Source organism: Struthio camelus, chromosome 2 (assembly GCF_040807025.1).
Source record: "Struthio camelus isolate bStrCam1 chromosome 2, bStrCam1.hap1, whole genome shotgun sequence".
NCBI classification, from domain to species: Eukaryota; Metazoa; Chordata; class Aves; order Struthioniformes; family Struthionidae; genus Struthio; species Struthio camelus.
The window spans coordinates 6,886,930-6,914,417 of record NC_090943.1 but is presented as its reverse complement, the minus strand read 5'-3'; the positions used below and the strand labels follow the sequence as shown (position 1 = coordinate 6,914,417).

The following is a 27,488-nucleotide window of genomic DNA, read 5'->3' as shown; positions in this document are numbered from 1 at the left end:
GGGAGGGAAAGGGGCGGGACTTCCGGCGCGGCTCACCCTCCTCGGAAATGACATCAGAGTGTCAACATGCAAGATGGCGGCGCATCATCGGCAGAACACGGCGGGGCGGCGGAAAGTGCAGGTGAGGGCGCGGCCCGGCCGGGCCGGGGGGCTGCGGGCGGGGGTAGAGGCGGCGCGGCTGCGGCCCGGCCCGGGGGGGTGGGGCGGGGTAGGGCGGAGCAGAGCGGAGCGGGGAGGGCCAGCGGGCGGCGGCGGCGGCGGCGGGGGGGGGTCAGGGAGAGGCCGGAGGGCGCGGGCCCGCCCCGAGGTGGGGGGGGGGGAGGCGCCGCCGCCGCCGGCCCGCGGGGCTGGGCCCTGACTGCCATCGGGGGCGGGGGGAGAGGGAATAGGGCGGTTTCCATGGCAACGCAGCCGCCTTTTTCTCTTTCCCAACACCCCCGAGGCCCCCCGCCCTCTCCCGCCGGCGGTGCGGGCCGCCTGGCACCGCCGCGGCCCTTGGAGCGCCCCGCGGTCGCTAACGCCCGCGCAGGGGCGGGCTGGAGCGCGGCTTGCGGCTGAGCTGGGTCAGGCGGGGCTGAAGCATCCCACCCCTCTCCCCTTTCCGGCTCCCACTAAGCCTTCCCTAAAGGAAGACCGTGGGCAAGTCAGTCCAGTGGATGGAAACTTTCTTAATGCACCTGAGACGTGATCAGGCTTTGCAGTGTGGCTCGTAGGGCAGGTGTCTATGTAGGTACGAGTATTCCGAGTAACCTTGCTGGAGTTTGGGAGTGCTGAAATACCTACAGAAAGTAAAGATTCTCTTTAACGTTGAAGTGGTTAAAACGGTTTTATTATGATCCTTAACTTTTTTTTTTTTTTCTCCGTACTACCAGCTCCTTAAATATTTTTGCAGTTTTAAATGCGGTAAAGATTTAATGTTTTATCACTGTGTAAAGCTGCCTACCTCTAGTGGCAAGTTCAAGTCTCAACTCTGTCTAGCCACTATGACCAAAAGAAATAGTGATTAATTCTGAAATAGTATCCGGATCCTTCCAAAGGTGGGTTCGGTTTTTGAATGCATCTTTTGTATTTTGCTGCGGAGAGGAAATGTAATATTTTCTAGAGCCTTTAGTGGTTTTCCGCAGTTAAGGTAAGCACTTGGCCTGTACTGTATTAGATAAGGAATTCTCTTACTCTTCCAAAAAAACCCTCTGGCAATGTCTAAAAGGCAAAGAATCGGAAATATAATATCCCTTTATTGACTTCATTACCTGTGTCATATGCAAGTTCTTGCAGGTTTTTCTCATAAGGAGAAGATATTTATGATAACTAGGTGGTTTTTTTTTGGTGTAATCCTATTTCTTTAGGAATTCTTATTTTAAAAAAGGAGAATTTTCTCCAGAACCTTTAAGGATAGGGGAAAAGACTTTCAGAAGAGTGCCTTTTGGGCATAGAGGAACTTCATTCATAACCTGACATGAGAGCTGGTTAAAGTTTACTGAAATCTGAACTATTATCTTAGATGCATCCATTTTACTGGTAAGCAACCAAAACAGTCGGTTTAAGGCACTTCTGTGTATCTAACTGTATGTGTTTGAGGGCTAAATCAGAGTAGACATTTTAAGCCTCAAAATAGATTCTGTACATAAATAAAGGTAAGAAATTTAAATGTAGATCAGGCACTTAAAATGTCGACTGGAATGCTGTTTGCATTTCTTAAGCTTAACTATGCATATATGAAGGCTGCAATAGTAAGGCTGCCTGAGCTGGGGAAGGAATGGGGATATAGTGGTGTGGGAGTAGCAGGAGCTATCTGGTGAGAAAGGGCTGGCCATGTGCTATGACTTTCAGATGTATTACTGTGGATTAAGTCAAGATGAATCCACTTTTCAGCAGATGGCTTAAAGTAGCTTTTTTTGAGTGACTGCATTGTAACTGTTCTCCCAAACCTGCTGCCTGGTCTGTATGACGCCCTCCACCCTCAAATCCCTTTGGCCCAAAGGGTGAATTTCACCATAAGTGATTTCGATCAGTATCTTGATTACGAATTTACTGAATCAATTTTAAGTACTTTTTATCATGCACTAAAATATGCTGTACATAATAAGAAAACACTTTTGCACTGAGTTTCTATCATGTTTCTGCACCAGTACTGTATCATGACAGCAACTGGAAACTAGTGAAACAAAAAAGCTCCCTTACATTTAGAAAATATTTCAGCTACTAATTTTCTTGAATAGTAGCCTGTATTAAAAGCATGCTAGAATTTAAATATATTAAATGCCATAATATATTAGTTTTTTTGTTTTTGTAATACCTAATCAAAAGAATAGGAAGTCAATTGACTCACTGAAAAATTCATCTTATTCACAATAGCTTCTATTACTTTTATTCTAGGGTCTGGAACTCCTGATAATTCAAATACAGACCTCTCCTTAGTTAACAACTTATTCTAAGGTGTATCATCTGCTCTACAAAGATGCTAAAGAAATAGCTTGCTTTTTCTTGATTTCTTCTTCTCTCTTTTTTTTTAATGAAATTGATGCCAAATGTTGTGGAATCCTTCCAGTAATTTTGAAAAATACCATTTTTTTACAATTATCTATGGTAGCACTTGTGTCTATGAAAATTTTCTCTGCTTAGGAAGAAGAAATGCACACTGTCAGATTTTGGCTGTTCACCTTATCCTCCACCGTGATGGTGTGCTGATATTTTTAAAGCAGATTCGAGACATGGAGATTCTGCCCATCAGTTAGGATAGTGTCTGTTGTAAGAGATGTAATCTCACATGGGTAGCAAAATTTCAGATTAGCTGATATACTTGTTGTCCATAAAGGAGAAACATCATAGGTCCTTCAAGAACTTCATTTGACTTGGTACGCTGAAATTTCTGTTGACTGTAGATTTAGCTCTTGGCGCTCCAAAATAGTCATTAAAATGATTAGTCTTGAACCGTTTAGGGTACTGAACTCCATAAAATCTTTATAATGAAGGCCATCACTTTGTAATGTTTGTGCAGCATCTACTGTAGTGAAACATTCTTATTCATTAGGGGATTTTGTAAAAGCTACTGCAGTATAAAAGTAGAAGGCCTTGGTCATTATGAAAATGTTTCATCTCCCACAAACCTTGCCCCGCTCAGACCATTGTGGCAATTACACCACTAGATCTTTATCATAGTCATTATCGTCTCTGTGGTTTAAAACTGATTGTGAACCGACCCAATGAACAAAGTAATAATGTGCACTTAGGCTCCCCTATTTGCAGTGTTTGTCAGGGGGTGCTTACAGATACAACTTCCTGCTGACCTTCATAGTCCTCTCTACATATATTACAGTACCTCATCTGGAGTGATAGAAGTGTGTATGACATGGGTTAGAGTTGAAGTTTATTGCGCAGTTTGTCCTCAGCTGAAAACCTATTTCATTTATGTTATTTACACACACATATGTGTGTGTTTTATATAAGCATATGTACATACACTATATATGTAAATGCATATATATGTTATGCATAATAAATAGCATACACAATTGCATATGTAAGCATATAAAGTATGTATGTATTCAAACATGTGTATGTGTGTATACTAATACACTTTTATATGCTTTTTTTAAAATTTGTATAGTAAATATAATGACTAAGGAAATGTTAATGTACTCAATATCACTCATTTTTAAGCAACTTTCAGCCCCCTCCCCCCTCCCCCATAATGGTATGATAGAGAATCACGTGTGGATTATCAGCAACTTTCCTCTGTTCATCTTAGTGACCTTTTCGTTTTTGTCAGCTTGCCTGCTGTCCCCCCCATCTTACACAACCGTCAGGCCTTTAAATCAAGGATGCCGTTTTTCTTACTGATCTATTTGAGGTTCTCTGTGTTAAGATGGGCATTTCAAGCATCATTTCAGCAGATTTCACACAAGCCTTATTTTGTTCCTCTATGGCATGTTAATATATAATTACTGTATTTGAATACAAGCCTGGATGCGTCTGGCATTGCACCTCTGTTTCTAAAAGTTGATTTTTTTTTTTTTTTTCCCAATTGAATGACTTTATGGTTTGCAAATGTGGACCATTTAACACTTTATGTTTTGGATGAAAAAAGAAATGTATTCTATTTTCCATGGAGGTAGCTGACACCTAGTAGGATGTCATTAGGCTCCAGTGGGAGTTGGAAAGTCAATATTTGTGCCATAGTTACCATTTTCCGCTCACATTGTGTTCATGAGAAGTGATTCATCATGCTGAGAACTCTTTTCCTTATCTGACTGCCCTAAAAATAGAAGCAGTGTTCATCTGAAAGGATGATATGGCATCCAGTAAACTTACTGAATGCAAAACCATTGCCTGTCATCTTAATTTTCTCCCCTCTTGTGCTTTCAAGGACCTTTAGTGAAGATAATTATTTAATATTAGAAATAAAGAATTAAATGGAACATTTACCTAATTTGCCTTAGTATCATTTTTTCGTCATAGAAAACTGGTTGTCACCGTTTCTTCCTGTGAGATGCAGAAAACTGTTGTTACCGTCCTTTATACAGTAGGGAATTGTTTTTCTTCTTACTCCTATATCTTAAACGTGAAAGAGTGTATCAGAAAAGGTATACAATTCCTTCTGTGAAGGGAAAATAAAGCTTTTAAAGTATATAGAATTGTAAGCTTTAGGAGAGACCAGAATAACTGGTTGAATTTTGTGAACAGTAGCAGTGACTGCTTGGTAATTTTGCGAGAGTCAAGCTTTTCTTGTTTTCTTGCCTTCATTTTTTCTGTCAAAGCTGTTGGGTGTTTACACAAAAAACTGAACAATAAGAACTAACCTTGTAATCTCTTAAGTTCACTAGTCGTTGCAGAGTTCTTCTGTCAAATTTCTCATAGGGAAGAAGGAGGATACTATATTTTATCCTGAACTGGTAGCAAGTTATATGTTTAGATCTTAGGTCTGCCACAAACTCATTAGCCCTGAAACAAAATAGTTGCTCTGATTGGCTCAATTTAGTCTCTGAAAATATAAATAATACTTTCCAAAAGATGTTTGACCAAGTCCACATGTGGATGTTATTAAAAGGAACCTAGGTCAAATCTGCATTTCCTGGTTTAATAACATCAGTTTAGAGTGTATATTTTATCCTGTAATTTCTCTCCTGGCCTAAAGACTGCTATGCATATAATTATTGTTATATGAAAAAGTTTTTATTGATACCGTCTTATTTCACATGGAGAATCAAAATCATATTGGCAGAGTTTTTCGGTTTAGTCCGTAGCTAAGTTAAAATGATCTGCAAATACAGTAACTGTGATAGAAGTCAGGTGGAGACCTGACTTAAATACCATTTTTTGACATCTCCTGTAGCTTTATTGCTGGTCACTGTTATTTTGCTTTGCTTATTCAAACTTTCTACTGTCAGTTTTCAGGAAATGCTGTTACAAAACGTGAGTCAGTCGTATTGTATCTTGCTTTAGGCTAATTCTTATAAAAATGAAATTAGTGATTTCCAGATGTTGTGATTAAAAAGCCAGCCATCTTTAATCAAGTCCCACGATGAAGCTGTTTTCTACGAAAATCTAGATTCTTATTCCATTGGATATTTCAGTGCTGTTAAGAGCGGAAAATGGTTATCAGTTTTCATTTTTCCCCTAATGGCATGGTTTTGAACATTGGAAACAGCACCTGGTTGAGTCAACAGCCACCATTTCAAGGTCTTCTAGATGGCAATTTAATAATTATGCCAACTCTGTTACGGTTAGGAGTGAAAATCTTTGTTTCACGACATCTAATCTGTATGAGTTTTTTTCACTATCAGCTTATCTGTGTTAAATAAGAACTTGCAGTTTAGCAAGGAATTATTTCATCTGTTGCATTTTAAGAAATTGTGAAACTTGATTTTAATTCTATCAAGATTAACATAGAAATATCTGAGTCTCAATTTCCCTGGTCCTATGAGAGTATTGATTGTGTATGAAAGCACCTTTATTACCAGAGTGGGCCATCATCTGTTTACATTTTTAAAAATTCTATGGCCGTTTTGGGTTTGAACTTCTGTAAATTCAAAATTACCATTATCATGAGCAGAAAACACCTCCTTTAAATGCTTAGGTGGCCAGCATAGTTTGACAGTCGTCTTTGAGTGGGGTGAAGAGAGAGCTCTGTTATGCCTGAAAGTGTAACAGATCTGGGGGATGATTGATGGAAAAGAGAAGGAGCAAATCTGTAAGTCAGAGACTTGCCAAAAAAAAAATCCTGCTAGCAGTTTAGGGGAGCAACTGCTGAAGGACCCCTGCTGATCTTGACTCTGATGCTATGTTTCTGAGAGAGATTATTCACCCTAGTAACTAACATTAAATTTGACCTACTGATCTTTAGGTTCTGGATTCCTTGCAGCTAACATTAATTTGTGTCTACTCACATTTTGAATATTTATCTTGGCTTTATTCAAATAATGTGAAAGCAGTATGAATTTTAAAGCCACATCCTTTGACTTGCATTTTGTATCGTTGTGTTAGATCTTGTCTTTACTTAATTAACATTCTTCCACTGAAGCAGTTTCTCTGGGTCTTCTAAAGGCAGACGCAATTTGATCAAGCCCGTATGAGAAGCTGCGCACAAATCTTGCTGTCCACGTTACAAAAACCAGTTTATTCAAGTATAGGCGGATCTTGTGTTTCCCTCCATCTCCATTTATTTATCAGAAACCGTAAGGCTTGATTCATTTAAATTTTGACATTAAGACAGTATTATGCATGTCTGACAATATCTTCTCATAACTTCTCTAAAGCTTTGTGTAGGTGGAGACTTGAGCAGGGATAGCAAGAATACGATGGATGAACCTGGAGTGAGTGAGAGGTTCTGAGAGTACTGGAAATTAGGACACAGTCTGAAACTGAGAGGAAGAGCTGAGGCTCTGCAAGGATAATGAGTGGCTACCCCAGGCTATATATGAGCAAGAAGGGCTATAAAGGCATTGTGACAGAGGTATCGCTGGAAATTGTAATCAATGGAGCTGTGGAATGGTAATAGGGCGTGCTAGGGCAGAAAGGTTCAGCTGCCTCTAATTTTGATCCTGCAGTGTTGCTCTAGCTGTTGCTGCAGTTTTTAAAACAGAGAGACTAGGACTGGAGATGTGGTTTCTCGAAGAATCCCTTCTCTTACTGCGCTGCAGAGGGATGAGATAATTCAGTGAGGTGTTCCCCGCGTTCACTAAAAGGACCTGTCGGTTCTTGTGGTGCGGAATCAAGGATTCCGTAAATGCCTCTTCAGTGATAAGGACCACAGGAAATTTAGTTTAATTTGTTAGGTTTTCCGTTCTGAAACGGGAAAACATTTTCTTGGTACTGCTATAGTGCCATTAGTGGGTTGAAAAATTACTTTCTGATCTCTGGCCCAAAGCCAGTCCTTGAAAGAGTTTTGAAAACGCTGCTACTTTTGTATCCAAATGGTTCCTGCTGTTGTCAGATTGGATTATGTCAAGCCTAAGGTTTTACCTGGTTGTTCTGCTTATATTTTAGAGTATCTGGGAAAGAGCTTAGCTGTCAGTTTCCTTCCTTTTCTTTAAGCTTGAGGGATTTCCTCATAGTAATGCAATAAACACAGTGTAAGTGATCGGGGAGATGCAGCTCAGTATGAATGGGGTAGCTCTGAAGACTGCGGTGCATTTCAGTTGTGTTTACTGGACGGTACCAACGCGGAGTTCTGTAGCCCAGGTAAAACGTCTCCTCCTCCCATTAAATCTCCATGTAGTATTTATGAACAAAACAATTAAACGAATTACGCACGCAGTCCTGTCAAATACAGAAGTAAATAAAGAATAATTTCTGTATCTGAAAAAGCAGTAAATATTTGTGCTCCTTGTTATATTAGAAAGTGATTTTGAGAAATGGTTCAAAATATTGCTCTTAAAGTATTGTGATAGAGTTAGAAGGTGCATCACTATTACTATTTCAGATATCTGCAGTCACTCACCGCTTGGTAATCCTTAGTGGTTTATCCTCTCCCCTGTGAGGCTGGAAAATAGTCACCCCAGTTTTAGTAACTAAGAAAAGAATTTAGGAACGGAGACGCAAACTCTGTGGGTTGTCTGGGATCACCCAGAATATCTGTGTGGAGCAGGGAATAGAGTTAGGGACTTCCTATGTCTGGGCTTGAGTTTTAATGATTGAATAATCCTTTGAGCTCTCTTTCTAGCGCGACTGACATTAACATCTCAATGACTCTTCTTCATTTTTCAGGGAAAAAAAAAAAACTACTGAGGTTGATGGGAACTCTCAAACTGATAGACTAATTTAATGTTTGTAGAGCTCAGTATTTTCTACCTGAGAACCTCAAAAAAAGAAATTACATCGTAACATCTTATGGCCAAGTCAATATCTTAATACCATAATCAGATTTGCGTAAATGTATTTTAGGTCTCCTATGTGATTAGAGATGAGGTGGAGAAATATAACCGAAATGGGGTAAACGCACTTCAGCTGGATCCAGCGTTAAACAGACTCTTCACCGCAGGCCGAGACTCCATCATAAGGATATGGAGTGTCAATCAGCACAAGGTAAGCTAAGAGGTGATTCCTCAGTCTTAACTTTTTTTCAAGTTGTTATGCTAGTAAGCTGTTTACAGATTATATACCTGACATAAAGTTATTTAGCAATTGCCAATAATTAGCAATAGGAAAATCATTTTGATATTGTTCATGTTGTAACAAAAATGTATGGGATTACAGACTTGCATTTGGGCCTATGTTCCAAAGAAGTAGTCACAGCAGAGGGAAAATAAAGTTAAATATAAAATATTGTGGTCTCCAGTGAGACATAAATACCAGTCACTAGGACCATATATATTGTATTAGTTATGTACATTTTGATGGATTTTTAATTTTGGTCAAAGTTTTTTGTACGTTCTGGTGTCTTAAAGGATATTAAATCCTCTCCTTTATTGCCACCTTTACTTTGAAGGAAATAAGGAAACACTGATCAGATTCTCTGCTGGTCCCACTTATTTTCACCATCATGTTTAATTTTTTAACTAAAGACAGCTTATTAAAGCCCTTTGTCATGTTGAGGAGAGAAAGAACTAAATTAGTAGCCCCACTGAACTGAACAAAATGCTAGTGGTATAAACTCGGCCACGTTCCTGGACACTAGGATGTACCTGGGGAAGATAGGGATGGAAGGAGATAAGGCTTCATAAAGTTCATGACCTGGAGAGATCCCTGTATACATTTTGATTGTTCTGTTCCTCTTCAGTAGAGCACAGTCTGATCCTGTAAGCGCAGAATAACGTTAGCTTGGCAATCTCTTTTTTAGATACAAGTTTTTCCGTGACACAACACCAAACATTTTATGGTGAAATTATATATGAAATGGACGCTGTAAGTTTAAAATAATAGGAGTTCCACTGAAAACTAATTTGTGATCTCTCTGTATAGTTATTTCACAAACGCATGCTGGAATAATGACTTCAAGCAGCTCTGTGCTAGGCAACTTTTGATCCATCTGAAGGTTGAAGAAAGTGTTACAAGCAGATCTGATAATCATATTAATTTTTTCTGTTTATGAAGAGAACTTATAAACTTTCTCCTTCATTTCCAGCAAGACCCTTATATAGCATCTATGGAACATCACACAGATTGGGTAAATGATATTGTGCTCTGCTGCAATGGTAAAACGTGTAAGTACTTAAACGTTGGAAAATTAAAGCGTTCAGAAATTAGGTATAAAAGTATATTATGTACTGCTTTAACAATTTGAATACCTTTTTCCATCTGTTCTTAGTGTGTAAAATTCATTTATGTGATGCGTATTTTAAATATGGTAAATAATGTAAGCAAATATTTTAATGAAAATTGAATATTTTAATTAATCTATTTGGAAAAAAAAAAAGAGCGTACTCTGAAGTAATGCATGATCCATTAAAGTTTACTCTTTATTCTTTCCAATTTAGTGATATCTGCATCTTCAGATACTACTGTTAAAGTCTGGAATGCACATAAGGGATTTTGCATGTCAACACTAAGGACGCATAAGGTGAAAAACATTTTCTGTAAATTCAATATTTTATCATGGACAGTCTTTTAAAAATCAGTCTGTAGACTTCAAATGGATAATATTATTGGTTCATGTTATTATATTTACTTTATTACAGGATTATGTGAAAGCCTTAGCATATGCAAAAGATAAAGAACTGGTAGCATCTGCCGGGCTGGACAGACAGATTTTCCTCTGGGATGTAAATACTCTAACAGCACTGACTGCCTCAAATAACACCGTCACAAGTAGGTACCTAGGGACGGGAAGCAAATGCAATTTATTTTATTTAGTAGCATAATCCATGAGATCTGTTTAAGATTAGAGATACGGGTTTCTGTATCTACCTAACAAAACACACAAGAATTCTGTAAACGTTTGGTAAATGTCTGAACAGTAGCAATGTCTCAGCTGTATGAATTGAGAAAGACCATACTGTGCTGCCACACTCGCTTAAATTCTCTAAAGGTATTATAAGACTACCTGCATCCTCATTCATAGGTTATGAATGACTCCAGAAAAATCGCCAAACTAAAATGCGATGGAATTATGAGTTTTGCGTTAAATCATCTTGCTGCTCATGACTCCTTAATGGATTTGTTGGGCTTTGTTTTGAAATCTCTCTTTTTGGAATGGAAATAGCACAACAGATGATATCAAGAGATTTCAGGAATATGTAGTTCTGTAGGAAATACTCAGGCGTATCATTGTCTTGGCACTTTTTCTGGAATTAGTTTTGTCTGCTTCGGAAAGGAGTGTTAGTTTTCTGGGTTTTATAGTTTTTAAAATCAGAGGTGCATCTGTATGGGCAGAATGGTCAGTTTTGCATATGTTCTGTCTGCAGGACCTTTAAATTCAGGCATAGCCTCATGCTGACATGTCTGTGCAGCCTTCTGAAGAGTTTGCTGTCATAGAAAATGAGAATACTTTACCAAACTTTTCCGTGATAACTAGAAGTTATGCTATCTTGTGTTTGAAGAAGGAATTTATTGTCTGTTTATTGTAGAAGAACAAGGCTATGGATAATACTGATTTCTTAAATGCTGCAGTGGTGCTATAGTACCGAAATGATTCAAATGAATCATAATTGTGAGGCTGGGAGAACTGGGGAGCTACTGCTTGTTTCGAGCCCAAGATCAAAAGGAAGTACAGACATTACCTCAATCCTTTCGAATATTGTTCCTTTCCTCAGAGTGCAAATGAAGATGGTTGTGTGATTTCTTCTCTGATTATAGGGAAGTGATGCACACAAGCCAACGTTATAAGGAAGCCTGTTTTTAAAGGGTATGTGGCAATCTGTTCAGCCATAGTTTGAATTAGATGGAGAGACTTTCTTTTGAGGAGTAGTCCTTTCGAGAAGGGGAGGATTTATTCTGTAATGCGTTTCAGTTCTGAGCACTTCAGAGCAAAAGGACATGATGGTTCTCTTTCGTTCCTGGTATCTGGCCTGGGATGATGCTGTACAGGCAGAAGTGAAAACCTTTCTACAAATTATCGTTGTTGAGCAGCGTGCGCTAACCTTCAAAGGTTTTCAGTACTGCTTTTTAGCTTCAACTAATCTTTCTGGGCCCGTGGAAGCCTATCACTGTATTTTGGCTATAAATAATACGTTTTATTGGAAAGGTTACATTTGGATAACTGCAGCCAGTGATTAGGAGGACCCTGAGGTTAAGATAAGTAATTCTTTCACTTTGATGAAATGTTTATGGTATTGAGTTGGTAGTACCATGTTAGAAGCTTAATGTAATGATTTATTTGTAGCATGGAAATATGTTGTGCGCTTTTGCTGGCGCTGTATTTGGGTGCTGTTCTCACCCTTTTCGTGATACCTGTGCTGTGGCTTTGAATCTTTGAGGCTTGCAGTCTGCGATGATGCTTTCTGAATAGATGATGTTCATCTGCTAAGATGATGCTTTTCCCAGCTGAGGGATTGGTACTTTAATCTATCCAAAATTAAGTTAGATGATAACAAAATTCCTGAATTCTGTGATGATTGTTTTGGTCCTTTACTGGTAATTGTGATGCTAAGCAGTTGCCATTTGTTTTTTCGAAATGCAAAGGTGGCATCTCTGCCCAAGTAACATATGTTGCAACACTGTAGTGCAGCTTTACTACCATGTCTCCACTGAACTAAGAGAACAGTCTTTAACAGATAATTTACAATTTTACAGTTGCTTAATTTGGGAAATTCTGGGCACTTAAACACAAATCTTGTGTATTATAGTTCCACTTACAAATACCATTCTCAGATGAAGTGGTTGAGAAGAGCAAGAGTACCTTGATGGTCCTGGCGTTGAATTCTGATGGCCAAATGGCACTGTGATTGTAATGAGCATAAGTCTGAGAAGTTACTTTCTGTTTTAGAGCTCTAGAGGAAGAATCGAAATGGGATCTTCGTAGCAATATGCTACAAATAGTCCATGTTTTTTAAAAAGAAATCTATGTACTGGGTAAGGGATCTTTTCATGTATAATTGTCGTAGGGTATTAAACTCTGAACTTTGGCCTGAAAAGGTAGCGTTTTCAAGTGAATAAATAAATGTTATCGAATGGTAGCATTAAAAATGAAAAATGTTAATTTTGTTTTTTGAAACAGCTTCTTCCCTGAGTGGGAACAAAGACTCTATCTACAGCCTTGCAATGAATCAAATGGGAACAGTAATTGTGTCAGGGTCCACTGAAAAGGTAAGGAAAATATGGTAAGGCTCATTCCACCTGAGTTCAAAATTTGATGTAAAGAAGAGAAACAATTTTAATTTCAGGTCTGCAGCAGCTGTTTTATTTTAAATAATGAGAATATACATTATGGTGGTTTTAGTTTGGGTTTTCTTAAAGGGAAGGTAGAAGGGTTGTTACAAATATAAAAGTACATAAATTATCCATACAGCTTTAATACTCAGGAGACATAATCTGGTCATCGAGTGTATCCCTCTCTCCATCAGAGGTCATCGTGTTTCGTAATAAGATCTCTGATTCTGGGGGCAGATTATTCAGCTGATTATAACAACTGAGCCTGGTGCCACAGGTACAAAAGGAAAATTCATGAGGCCCCTGCCAGCAATTCATGCCAGCAATTCATGAGGCCCCTGCAGTGGTGGGAAAAAAGTGACCTAAAAAAGTTCAAATGTTCCCAAGAGATAGCCCATGCTTTTTGTTGTACAGGCAGGTGAAAGACTTCTGAGAGATTTTCTTTCTCTCTTTCTTTTTTTTCCCCTAATCTCACTTTCAGAATATTTTATTTTCATCTCCAAGTCAATATAGAAATGGAAACAAGATATACTAGCCAAGCATTTGAGAGGATTTTCAGAATCTTTTTTTTTTTATTATTTTTCCCCACATTATTCCATCATGTTGCCAGTCACTTCCATTCTCTGCTTTGACTTTTTCTATCTTATTCTTACAAGTTAAATGAAATGACAATCAAGGGGAGAAAATCCCATCTGATTTTCTAGAGATAAGTAAGATCTAGTCATATCTATTGTGTTCTAATGAAATATGTTTTTTTGGGAGGGGCTGGTGTTGGGAGTAAGGGTTGCTCTACCTGGAAAGGCTTATTTTTCTGTAGAGGCAATGCATCCATCTGTGGAAAGAGTGACGTTAATGCAGTCATCCAATATTTGCTTACATAGGTTCTGAGGGTGTGGGATCCAAGAACTTGTGCAAAACTGATGAAACTCAAAGGGCATACGGACAATGTAAAAGCTTTGTTGTTGAACAGAGATGGCACACAGGTATGTGTTTTTTTTATTTGAGATAAAGGCATTTTACAGAACTCAAATGTCATTAGTTGTCTTTGATATAATAGGTACTTAATGTCGTAATAGCAGAAAGTAGCTTATCAAGAATTTTATAGATTTTTATAGAGGTCAGTGAGTGAAAACTCTGATTTAATAAAGTACATCTAGGTAAGGTGACATTTGGAGGGGTAGAAGGAAGGAGCGGGGAGGTTGGCATAAAATGTCTGGAAATTGTGACTCAAGTTGTTAACTGCCATTCTTAGCTTAGCATAGTGTGAATGGAAAAATGTTACCATAACAGTTATGGAAGCTCTTTATCAAAAACTGATTTTAAAATATTTAAATACTTGCTTGATTTTAAAAAGAATGGTTGTTGCTCAGTGTCTTTCAGGCAGTTCTGATGGGACTATCCGCCTGTGGTCTCTTGGGCAACAGAGATGTATAGCCACATATCGAGTCCATGATGAAGGTGTTTGGGCTCTGCAGGTCAATGAAGCCTTCACTCATGTTTATTCAGGAGGAAGAGACAGGAAGATTTATTGTACAGATTTACGAAATCCTGATATCCGTGTGCTTATCTGTGAAGAGAAGGCACCAGTTCTTAAGGTAGTTGATTTTGCTGAAATGATTGCTGCAAGTTTGATCACTCATAAAACTTTGTAGTAACTGTTAAAATACAAGACTGATTAAAATGACTAGATTTTATAAGACCAGTCATCTGAACTGGAAATCCTTTGCAGCGTTACAGGTTCTCCAGAACATGTAACAATTTCTCCTTGTTGGTAGAATCAGAAGATGATGTTGGAATTCCAGATTTCATTTAAAAACCTATAGATTTTTAAATGTTCCTAGCATTGTTCTTTTTTATAAAGCCAACAAGTTTCTCTAAAGAAAACGTTTTGATGAAAACGTGTGGTAAAAAATTTAGAATTAAATTATTAAATATAAGGCTTGGTATATAACCTTAGCTGTTTCTTCTGATGCACGTGCTGGCTTCGTTGTTTTTCCGAAAGTTTGAAAGGATTACTTTCAGGCTGTATTTGAAAGAATATATAAAATATACATGTGAGTAATACCTTGTAATTTTCTATGCTAAAAAGTCTTTAAAACTAGTATGGACAATAAATTTAGTAAAACATGTAATTATATTGCATGTTGTCTAGCGAAATAGTAGCTTCAAGTATAAGACGATATAAGAATGTGTATAAATAACATGCTCACTAAGACACATCTCCAATATATTGGCTTTATCTCCTAAGTCGCAGGTGGAACTTAACAGTCTGAGGAACATAAATGCCTGGCTGCTACCTAAAATAGCAAAATTAAAATATTACAGAAATGTAATATACTTCAAACGTGAAAAGTTGTTTTCAGACCTGCGTACACTTTAAAGAAAGTAAACCATCGGTGCCAAAGCTTTAGAAAACAAAAATGCATCTCGGAAGTAGTAGGTAGTCATATGACTGTTAAAATATGCTGCATAGTCATGAGAACCAGCAGTAACATTGATGATGGGTTGTTTTTTTTTTTGAACACCTAATCATTTTCTTAACGGAGAAAACTATGCACAAATCTGAGTTTTTTTTGAAGAGACTGCTGATTTTTTTTTCCCCTGTCTGTAACTTCAGATGACATGCCATTGGAACCTGTAGGTGTCTTAAGAGTCTGCAGTGCAAACACACCACTGCATGAGCAATTTGGCTTTCTTTGAGTGAATTCTATTTGCTTAACATGTTCAAAAAGAATCCTGGATATATGAAAAAGTCAAATTCTTGAAGAATTCAAAATCTGGGAAATTTCAGCCTAAAAATGAAAAATCAAAGCGACTCTTAGTTACAGTGGTTCATTGCCGAAAAAACTTAAGAGCGGAGCCAGATGTATAAAGTTATACTTTTTATTAAATCCTGAACTTTCTTCATTCTCTGCTTAAACATTTGAAGTATTTAACTGCAAGGTATTTTATAAAATATTATACTTCCTAAATTGTCCATTATACACGATTACGTCATGATAAGAACAAGTAAATACTTGATAGTTATAAATGCTGCACCTACTTTTTGCTCATTCCAACAGTTTTTCTTGAATACTTTAAACTTTGGAGAGTTGCAACTTAGCTGGGTTTTTTTTGTTTGGTTGGGTTTTTTTTTTTTTAGGGGGAGGGAGAATTGCAACTTAGCTTTTTTCCTTTTTTTCTTTTTGGAGAATTGCAACTCTAGCTGTGTTTTTCATTTAAATTTTATATTTCTTCAGTAAACTGAATGTAATGTTGTTTCTGGAGTACATCAAGTATGGCAGCAGGGCTACCCAGAACAAATATTAATTGGACAGAGCAAAATTAAGCTAAGCATGTATATCTTAATTGTTTAGATGGAACTTGATAGATCAGCTGATCCTCCTCCGGCACTTTGGGTTGCAACAACTAAATCCTCTGTGAATAAATGGGTAAGTGACACGTTTTACGCTCTGTGAATTCAGTTAAGTAGTCATGAGATATTTGCTGTCTTGGTTTGGGAACTCTTGGGCTGTTGCTTGCAATTGGACTCCGACTTGCCATGGTCTATATAAGCTTTATTTAAAAATATTAGGACGATCTTATCCAGTACTGGGCATTTAAACATCTGATTAGCAGCAGGAACTGGCAAGTCTTACTATTATAAAAGCAAAGTTTATAGATTAGTATGAACATGTAAAAATTTTTTTTTTTTCTTTCTTTAGACTTTGAAGGGAATTCATAATTTTAGAGCATCTGGGGACTATGATAATGATTGTACCAATCCTATACCACCCCTATGTACACAGCCTGACCAAGTTATAAAAGGTAAACAGCTACTTTTCAGAGCACTTCATAAACTCTGTTATCGTTAGCAGAAATGGTAGATTTTTAAGGCTGACTCAGGTCTGTTGAAACTTCATACTCTGATTTCAACAGGAAAGAAAGATGATGAGATTATCATTTATCTAGCGTGTGTTATAATAAAAATAATATCTAAATCCTTGTGATTTAAATATTGTGTAAAATGTTATAGAAAATAGTGAAACCAAAGAGTAATTACACATGTGTAGTATTATATCATTTCGTTTAATGTAAAGTTAGAAATAATCACTCTAGTGACCTTAATTTTTGTTTGTTTGCTAGGGGGTGCTAGTATTATTCAGTGTCACATTCTTAACGACAAAAGACATATATTAACCAAAGACACAAATAATAATGTGGCATACTGGGATGTCTTGAAGGTAAGTATATAATTTTGGATTAAACGTCTACTCTTGGATGATTAATAATATTTTGTACTTCTGTCTTTTGATATTTCTTAAAGATTCCTACAGTAGAAAGTAAGTCATCTTGCTGTCCTTGTTTTCTTAAAGGGAAGCAGTATTTCTGTGCTTTTATGCATCTCGGGACCGTCTGCGCTGCATGTTAACATCTTCATTCACCTGAAATTTAGATCCTTGAATCCTCCCTTGTAAATAGGCACCTACCTACCTTAGTGCTGTTTGTTATGATCCAGCTTTATTCTGAAGAGGGTTGGTAGAGGGCATTGGCCGCCTCTGTCCGATGCTAAGTATAGTAGCATCAAAAGCTTCGCCTGCAAAAGGGAAGCCTATATTCTAGGCCCTAAGTCTGTTGAGGAGTCCACATATCCCGAAAGTGTGTTATGAGTAGTAGTCTATGGAGTATGTTGGGAGGTGAAACTTACCACTTCTCCTGTTAGTTGGCTAGGTGGCAGGTAGGAATGCAAGACCAGAAAGCAAGCTAGCAAAATTACTTGCTCACGTGGGAAGGGAGAGACTTGTTGTCTGGTCCCCCCCGGATTGTTGCAGTTTTTCTTCATCTTACTTTACCCAGGACTGAAAAACTTCTGTGTTTCTCTTGATGTACAGGCATGTAAAGTTGAAGACCTTGGGAAAGTAGATTTTGAAGAGGAAATTAAGAAGAGATTTAAAATGGTGTATGTGCCAAACTGGTTCTCGGTAGACTTAAAAACTGGGGTGAGACGCAGCTCCTAAATCTGTTGTTCTAATTGCATACACTGTTTGTTCACAAAGGTCTTAATGTATTGTAAGTTTAAAAGAACAGTTATAGTTTACCTGAATCATACGAGTCCTTTTGATCAGCAAGTCAGTGAATTCTCCGTTCTTAATAATCTGAACGCTTATTGCAGAATGTTTTTTGTTGTGGTACTGTCGGTTTAAATCCACCAATACCAATTATGAATTATTGTAATTTGGCAAATGAAGCACAATATCATTAATGTAGAAACTTAGTTTTGTGTTCCTAGGTTAGTGTTTCTTCTGTGTACACAAAGTAAATTTATAGACTTGTTTAATACAAAACAAATGTTTCATTCTTCTTGCTGGTGGTCTTTTTCCAACAGATGCTGACAATTACTTTGGATGAAAGTGACTGCTTTGCAGCTTGGGTTTCAGCAAAGGATGCTGGATTTAGCAGTCCGGACGGTTCTGATCCAAAATGTGGGTTTTAAATAATATTAATGTTTCATTGAGACCAAAAAAAAAAAAAAACAGACTAAATTCCAGTATTTATGATATAGAATATTCCATTGTTAGATATGTCAGTAGTTGCTTGGGCTTTGAGGATTATTTTCTCAGGACTAGCTTCTGCAGAGAATTCTCCAGTCAAGCCATTTCTTTTCTGAAGCATTTCAGTTGTATTCAAGTTTTCTGTTTAATTTGACTTAGACCTTCAAGAAGTGAAAAGGAAAAAGTAATATTCCTAGACTTGGAAGTGCTACCTAACATAAAGAATGTTATAGCTCATGAGTGATTCAAGAGAAGTGATTTTTTGAAAATTTAGTTTAGTCTTTTTGAAAAGTTAGCTTTTGCTGAAAGAATGTAGCGTGCAGTTTAGACTTTGTGATACACAGATGTCTGTGCCCATAAACAGTTTGTTATGGGAATGGAACTACGCAGACTTTATGGAAAGTTTTTAGCTGTGAATTGAGATGTGGAATATTGTGATCTCAATAATTTTCATGTAACTAAAGTTTTGCTAACAATGTCTTCATAGTAAACCTTGGAGGGCTTCTGCTACAAGCGCTTCTAGAGTATTGGCCTAGAACACACATCAATCCAATGGATGAAGAGGAAAACGAAATAAATCATGGTTAGTGTTTTTGTATTTTCCTGTTTTAGGATTTGTTCATATATTTTCATATTTGTTTCTTCTCTAACAGAGCTAGCTGGACTTGCTTTCTTATAACTGTCTCTGTGTGTACTATAGCTTTTAATGTTTTGTAATATTTTTTAAGCTTGCTTTGCACCAAAATGTGCTGAGTTGCTTTCTCCTTCTAAAAGTGCCAACAAAAATATTAAGAACCCTATTCTGTAAGAAAATAGGTGAATAATGATTCTGAAGTTCAGAAATTCTGTGCCTTGATGAAAAACAATTTCTGGCCAAACTAAAGCTTGACTTTGAAAAGAGACAGTCTAGGTTATGACAGCAAAGAGCAATAATTCATTTATTCAACACTGGTCAGTACTCTTTTGACGTAGTTCCGATGTGCTTGTAGGCATTATGACCAATGCAAAATAAAACAAAGATTTATTGGAAATAATTATTTTCAATGCATGTTAAAATAGTATATGGAGTGGGTCTATACAGAACCGTCTTAAATAGTGGTGTTCTAAGGTAATAATGCTAAGTCTGAACAGGCGTGAGGTAAAGAGTACGGTTGTGTAAAATGCAAGATGATGGCTGAATTTGACAGCTCAGAAGCTTGAATTATTTTGAAATGAATTCAGCCCAGGTCAGAGCTGCTGAAAATTCTTGTCTTTGAATGGCAATTGCTACTTTCTACAAATAATGCAATTAACAGAACTGTAAGTTCAACAATACTGTGGCATTTTATGACAAGGATTGTGCCAGGAGTCAGGTCCTTTCTTCTTTCAAAAGTGATCTGCAGATAGGATTATGGCACTTTGTGGGCTTCTCTGGACAAATTTGCTGATTCTCATACTTAGGGATATTAGAAGACTAAAGCTTGAGAGCCAAACAATATGAAAAGTGTTAACTGACAGGTTTTTTTTATTATTATTGTTATTATTGGAGCACTGATGCTACGCTACTGATTTGTCTGACTAGTCATGGATTAGGGGAATGTTTAGAACGTGAATAACAATCGGAATCTTCATTTTGCTTTTAAAATGCAAGGTTTAAAAACTGATATTGGACAGTGGCTTAAGAAGGTAAAGTACACTTCTTGGACATTGAACTTTGTGAAAAGAGATGGGAAGTTAATACCACTTGTTTGTTTGTTTCAATGAGCTGTTGTGAGGAAATTTTTCAAGCCATAGGATTTGCCCTTGCTCTGTTTTCAGTTTCATATTTGCCCCTTCTGATATGGACTAGACTTTTCCTTTTTTTGACCTTTCTTTCACTATATCTGTTGCTAGTTAGAAAGCTAAGGAATTATACGTCTCATGAGCCCATGCCATTTAAATTTGTGTTACCTGAATTCAACATAATGTTCAAATTCAGTAACTGGATGATGGAAGGTAACTGAGGTGGTCTTTGCTGAGTGGAAGGAAGGCACCTAAATGCATCTGTCTTGCATTTCAAAATATCTGACTGGCTAGAAGTCCAGTGCTCTTCAACAGATGTATAAATAATGCTTTTATTTATTTTTTTAATCATATCTTTTGCATCGGATGTTAAATTGGATTATTCAGTGCTTAAAGACCATGGTGCTAGAACTAGCTGCAAATAAATTGGATTAAAAATGCAATAACCTCAAGGAAGTGTAAGGCTGAGGTTTACTAGCGTACTGTTTTGACATCTGGCAAATCCTGGCAGAAGGGCAAAGCTGACGCTTTGTGCAGTGCCCTTCAGAGGTCTGAACTATCAGCGTAGAAGGGGGAGGTGGGGAGGAAATTGCAGAATCTTTTCAGTTGATTCCCAATACATGTGTTATTCAGTTTCACAAATTTTCATAACTCTGTTAAGAAACTGGAGAAAACTAGTAATCAGTTTCTGGCTCATGGTCTCTACTTCCCTTTTCTTAAAGACTTTGAAATAGGCCTCCCAGAAAGCTGTATTAAACTCATTCCCTCCTGTTCCTTTTGCTCTGCGTTGGAAATGTGGAGTTTCTTGTTTATACTAAGCTAATAATTTTGTTTCATTTATTCAATTCACTAGCCCTAGGTGGCAGAGACACTTTTTAGTCGTTACATACACTGAATTTTAAGGCCTAGTGCAGTCTTACTGTTGTGTATATTTTTTCAACAGTGAATGGTGAGCAGGAGAACAGAGTACAAAAAGGAAATGGATACTTTCAAGTGCCACCGCATACACCAGTTATTTTTGGTGAGGCTGGAGGACGAACTTTGTTCAGGTATAGAAACTTATATGAGAGTATAAATTAAATGGCCAGACGATCACTTTTTTTGTGCGAGTGGAAACAAATGTTGTCAAAGTATTAAGACACACCCTTGGCAGACAGAATTGGCAGCTGTTAATGATATTCTTCCATTGTCTAACTAAGTGTGTGAGTTTGAACATCAACAAGGTGTGGAGCTTTACAGGTTAAGAGTTGTGCAATAGTGCTTTGTTACATGGCGTTTTAGCTCCCAGCCTTTCTTGGTTGCTTTCTTTCTGCAAACCGTTTAATTGAACATTGTTTCAGAATGAAATTGTAACACTTCCAGTTCTGATAGGACTTTCTGTTGTGCTGGTCTTTGAGCGTTAATGACTTGGACAAAGGGGATCCTGCTCTCTAGGCAGTTGGTTTCTGCTCCCGGAATTATATTTGGTGACCAATGGGTCACCATCTACTCTAGCAAGTAGGAGCGGAGGTTCAATACTGTCATGTGTAAATACTGATTATCTTTTTTTTTTTTTTTTAAACTTTTGAGAAGCATGACTGTGGTTTATGATATATCATAGAAAGTTTAATAGCACTGCAAAACAAATACCGAGTTTTCAGATACTATGAAGCATTTCATATTTATTTCATATTTATTAACATGGTGGCTTTTAAACTTGTGTGGGGATTCCAGTTTGGTTTGTGTTTTTGTTTCCTGGGCTGCGTAGGCTCCAAAATTTGTGTGTCTTTCAATCCAGGAGTTGATCAGTAGAGTAAACTTCAGTTTTCAAAGCTGAAAGAAAGTAACTTTCTCTGCAGTTATCAATATATTTACGTTGTAGCTGGGGCTTAATCTCTGCATCCTTTCTGTGATGGTGGGCCTTAGGCCTCTTCAGCATTTTCTTAAGATCAAGCTGCATAAGACACTGAGGCAGCCACCCACTCCTATTGAACTTTAAAATTGGCTTGCAAAAGTCTCCAGTAAAATACTTGATTAGCTTTTCTAAAACCAAAATGAGCTTGGATTTAAAAGCAATTTAATATGGAATCCTGAAGCACACGCATGTGGCTGTGTTCACCATTTTATGTGCGCGTTTCTTACAACTAGTTTTTTCTTCTTATTTTCATTTGATGAGATGTTAGCAGATGCTTTACATGCAAAGCTGATTTTTTTCTTAAGCAAAAAAGAACTGCCTTATGCCAGATGCCTTTCCTGTTCTCCCAGCAGCTTTTTATTTCATCACACAACTTATGCAAACCATGAGCAAAGTAGTTTTTCCTCTCTCTGTACCATAGCTTCTAGTCAGCAGAGATACTTCTCTTCCTTTTTGCTTTAGGGATCTGCCTTCTTTCTGCAACTACTTTTTCTTGTCTTTGTAGGAAATACCTAATCATTTCCCTAATAAGTTTGACCTTGTGAAGGGTCAGCTAATCAAGTTCAAGCTCCCTGTCTGTTAAAAGAGCAGATCCCCTCCTGATTTTTTTTTTTCTTTATTACACATAACAATTACTGTTTGCCTAGTGCTGAGCTCTTTCATTCACAAAACTTATTTCTGTGTGTCTTAGGTTATTATGTCGGGATTCAGGTGGTGAAACTGAATCTATGCTTCTTAATGAAACTGTGCCACAATGGGTAATTGACATCACTGTGGATGTAAGTCATGTGTATAGGTTTTACTTTCTTTTTTTTTTTTTTAGGTGAACTACAAATAAATAACTATACTCAATCTGAAATGATGCTTTAAATCTTTACTCTATACCTTCATATATTGTACTTTAAAATAATTGCTCTTAAGGGCTGTGTTTCAGATCCTTTGAGCTTCTCATTATTTTTAGTATGTCCAGTTAAGCTTTTTATTCACTTTTTTTTACTAGAAAAGGAATTCAAAGTACTGTGAAAGGTCTGCACGCTTTTAAAGTGTGGAGCCAGCGAGCAGAGAATACTCTTCATATTGCTGCAGTCTTCTGATACCATCTAACTTCCTTTGGAAAGAACTATCATTTATAAATGAAGACTAGATATAGTATGTGCGTGTTCCAGATTGGAGCATCTCAGGAGTATGACTAACTTGGAAGTTGTTTATGGGAGTTCTGTTGAATGAAAATCTCTCTTGGTTTTGGTAGTTAGGAACTGAATGTGTTTCACACAGCTGGTGAAAACAGGCAGTGATAACAGTTCACCCTAAATTTCTTTCTTTTTAAATTTATTTCCTTCTAGAAAAATATGCCCAAATTCAATAAGATTCCCTTCTACCTCCAACCTCATTCATCTTCAGGGGCAAAAACTCTAAAAAAGTAAGTAAAGCATATTTGACTCTCAAATTTGCAATAAGAGAATAGCATCCTCAGAAAAAGAGCTTGCCATAGAGAATCGTATTGTGCTTGATGAATTCACAGAACAAAGTTTCAAGGTATTAAGCAGCGACGCTCTGAGATATGGGGTTAATATCGGAATATTTGGAAGAACTGTAAGAGCATTTTGGTTTCAATAGGCAGTTGCTTACATTTATACTAAGAAGTCTTCTCCAAGAGCAAAATATTGAAGTTGGACTTGATATCTTCTGTGACGCTTATGGTATTTAATCAGTAAACAAAAGAACAGATGGGTTCTTAAACTGTTCGGACGCACAGTTTTATACTGGGTCATGTTTTCTGTTTCTAACAGTGATCAATAATAGCGTTTTCAAAGGAAATGGTGTGAAACCTCACAGTAGGGAATGCAAGATAGGGAATGCACCTTAGTTGTAACTGTGGGCTGTGAAGGTTAGAAAACAAGGCAAGTCCTCAGATACTGAAGTCAGTGTCGTGGACAATATGCCTACCTTTTATATGCCACAGTTCTGGGTATTTTTCATAAATGTCTAGCTCTTGGTAATCCCTTTTCTAGTGAAAGAATGAGGATTGTGTACAGTACTCGTCATCTAAAGTTAGATTTTTGAATATTTTATCGCTTTTTGAGTCCCCTTTCTCTGTGTAAATTTTCAGATCAGTAGCTATGTCGTGCACTATTTTGGGTGATCCTGATAACTTGCTATTAAACTTATAATATAAAGAGCTTATCTTTTATTCTTACATGGTTTGCTATGTATGGGGTGTTGTGAAGATAAGAAATCTGGCTGCTCTGTGTTTTTTTTTTTTTTTTTTTTTTCTGGCAACCTTTGCTTACTTTATACAGAGATCGACTGTCAGCAAGTGATATGCTTCAGGTCAGAAAAGTGATGGAACATGTTTATGAGAAAATCATAAACTTGGATAACGAGTCTCAGACAACTAGCTCTTCCAATAATGAAAAAGCAGGAGAACAAGAAAAAGAGGAGGACATTGCTGTGTTAGCAGAAGAGAAGATTGAACTTCTGTGCCAGGACCAGGTGAGATTCTCAAGCACGTTAGCCTCTGAACAAAAACGATGTTTAGTGATGAATCAGTCGTGCATTTCTGAATACTGATCTGGAAATATGCTATAGATAAACTTTAACCTTTGAAACCGAGTAAGTGTTTTGACCTCGTATTATCTGATTGCTGACATAAGTTCACGCACTTGTAGATAGCTGGATCAGTGAATTTATATAGTTTGCCTATTTCACTTGGTTCTGAGAAGTAGTCTTTCTAGGATTCCTTACTCATACTGACACAACAGATGGACTTAACAACTTCTGTGGAATTGTATTAGGTAGCTCTTAGTCTGATATTACAGTTCTCTAATTACGTTCGGTGGAGTATTTTTAGAATAACACTTCAAATTTTATACTGAACAAATGGGCCCTCCTATTTGGGCTCTTGTATGTCTTCTAAACCTTTTTCTCGATCAGAATACTCATGTAATGAGCCATCATCCTACTTCTCTGCAGTACAAATGAGATTCACAGAGCAAATTGTTTATTTTTAGAACACTTCCAGCATCTTTAAATGTTTCTAATTCTACATTTGCAGCAAAGCTGGAACAGGGATTGTGTAGTATGTGCAAGTGCATGTCTTGAGTTTGTTATTGCACTAAGTTACCCCAAACTTAGCTGCTTCTGGAACAGATTTACAACATTTTCTTGCTGATCATGATTCTAACAGAAGCTACACCACTGATTTTTGAAGAGTTGTTTGTGGCGTACGTTCCTGGAAGCATGTGAGGCATGGTGAGCACTGAGACACATAGAGCTGAATAAAAAAGATTTGTGGTTTGTTTAGAAGTATTCCTCTCAGTATGGCAGTTCCTGTGTGAAGGTTAAATATCAAGGAAGTGGTTGTTACATAAATAAGACCTTTCAGTAATGTTATTTACCTACAGATTTACTTGCTCAGTGAAAAATCTGAGCCTTTGTATGGTTTATCTTGGATGACAGTTCACTATAGAAGCGTCTTGCCCAGCTGGGGTGTTTTATCTTTGAATTTCTGACAATACAGCAGACTTGTAGAATAAAAGATGAATTCTTACTCTTCAGGTTTTGGATCCGAATATGGACCTTCGAACTGTTAAGCACTTCATTTGGAAGAGTGGTGGTGATCTGACGCTTCATTATCGCCAGAAATCAACGTGAAGGGAGTGGTGGACTCGAGTGGTTGCTCATTACCTTGACCATACTGTGCTGGTTCCAAGAGTAGTACTATAGAAGCCCACTGAACCCCTAAGGTAGATGAGACTTCTAATGACTCAGTACGGACGGAAAGTATACATTTAATTGAAGTGACTAATAGATCTGTAATATAGAGGAAAAAAATCTATGTGACTTAAACTAAAGTCTGTCCTAGTCTCAGCCAATGAGATGGGAAGTCCCCGAGTGGTTCGTGTTGTGTGAGGTGTACAGAGAATGGATGATAATCCAGTGCAGACTTTTGCTTTGTCCTTTTTGCTTTTGTTTTTCCAGAACATTATATCCTCATCTGCTCATGCTTGATATGAAACAGTTTTGGCCATATTAGTCGTCGTATTCACAACATAATTCAGAACTGCACACAAGGTATTTTTAGTACATTCCATTCATAAAGTACCGACAGTGACTTTTCACAGGTTACTCAAACATTTCTGCCACTTAAAGAAATTTGGAAAAAACACAACAGAAAAAGCTATTGCATACTTGAAAGGACTGGCCCATTTAATTGTAAGTGGAGGGTTAACAATAAACTTGTTTTAGTACTGCAACTCGAATGTTGCCTTGAGAGCAATTGACATGCAGAATAGGAACACTAGATTAAATATTGTAGCAGGGTCAGTCCAGTGATGCTGTGCATCATAATAGAGTAAACATGCTTAACAGCAACTTAAAAATTTTTTTAAAAATATATGTAACTACTTCCGGCGCTGTGTCCTAGTTGTTCTAAAGACACGCTAGTCAGAATTTCTGGTAACTGTGCTCTAAACTTATGTGACATTTTGTTAAAACTTCAGACCATTCTGAAAATAATTTCATATGTTTAATGTTGAACTTTAGAAACTCCACAGCAGATTTCATATCCATGATATAAAAATACTTACTCTTTTTTTTCCAAAGTTTTATATGCAGGGGTTTTTTTGTTATAGATGTATGCAGATCTTCTTTTCACTGTTATTTCTAAAAATCTATGGCTGTCAGAGACTCAGAGTAGTCTTTTATACAGTTTAACTTATTGGGGGGGAGGGGGTAAAGGCATTTCAACTTTTGGTGGGAAAATGTGGGACTGTCCCAGAAAACCATTTGTAGCCAGAAAAAAATTACAAATCCTCATAAAGAAATTGTGTAAAAATGACTCTAGTCTGAAGCAGAAGCACAAGTGCCTTCAAAGGGCAGTATATTATTCGAGTTTCTTCAGGAGACATATGTTCTTGCCCTTCCTGTATCTTGCTATCAAGATTTAGGTTGAGGCCTAAAGAAAGTCCCAATAGATTATATTACTGGGATTGTATTGGTCGGACAAAAAGTAAAATATTTTTCATTGTATTTTATTTGAAAAATATTCAAATCATTACCTTCTGCACTCTTAACCTAGGAAGACAAACTCATTGCTTAAACAAGAAAATATGATTCAGAATTAAGCTAGCATGTCTTTTTCACGTCTTTTGAAAGAGTCAGTTTCAGTTTTTAAACCCCATTTCTGTGTATACCCAGTTTGACACAATTGTGCTATAATGGCACATTTTTAGTGATATTTGTGAATTAAATGGTTAAAAAGAACTGTAACTTTTATTGATAAATTGTCCTGACTTGTATTTATTAATAGCAAGGGTCTATGCTTTGTTCTAATAGACACTGCTTTTTTTTTTTTCCTAGATGTCTTGCTATCCCTTTGTATACATTGTAATTGCTCCCAGTTATTTTGTCTGAAATCGGCCAAGGTCTTAACTTTTCTTTTTTCTAACCATCCCAGAAATGCAGTTTCAGGAAAGACTGACAGAAGAGTCTGCAATGCCAGAAGGGTAAATGATCTGTTTCACAGTTGTATAGAATAAAAGGCTTTAGTTAAAATA

General features: G+C 37.2%; 1 protein-coding gene across 1 annotated transcript; it reads left to right on the top strand.

Moving 5' to 3' along the window:
* Nucleotides 1–40: 40 nt before the first annotated feature.
* On the top strand, nucleotides 41–27,488 carry WDR48 (WD repeat domain 48). The gene is made up of 19 exons (XM_068934172.1): nucleotides 41–121; nucleotides 8,383–8,523; nucleotides 9,563–9,641; nucleotides 9,915–9,997; nucleotides 10,116–10,245; nucleotides 12,593–12,681; nucleotides 13,626–13,727; nucleotides 14,115–14,339; nucleotides 16,101–16,175; nucleotides 16,449–16,551; nucleotides 16,870–16,967; nucleotides 17,616–17,723; nucleotides 18,110–18,206; nucleotides 18,763–18,858; nucleotides 20,980–21,085; nucleotides 22,622–22,709; nucleotides 23,274–23,350; nucleotides 24,231–24,423; nucleotides 25,489–27,488. Exons 1-19 carry the CDS (start codon nucleotides 74–76, stop codon nucleotides 25,582–25,584), a joined length of 2,034 nt encoding a protein of 677 aa, XP_068790273.1. The 5' UTR covers nucleotides 41–73; the 3' UTR covers nucleotides 25,585–27,488.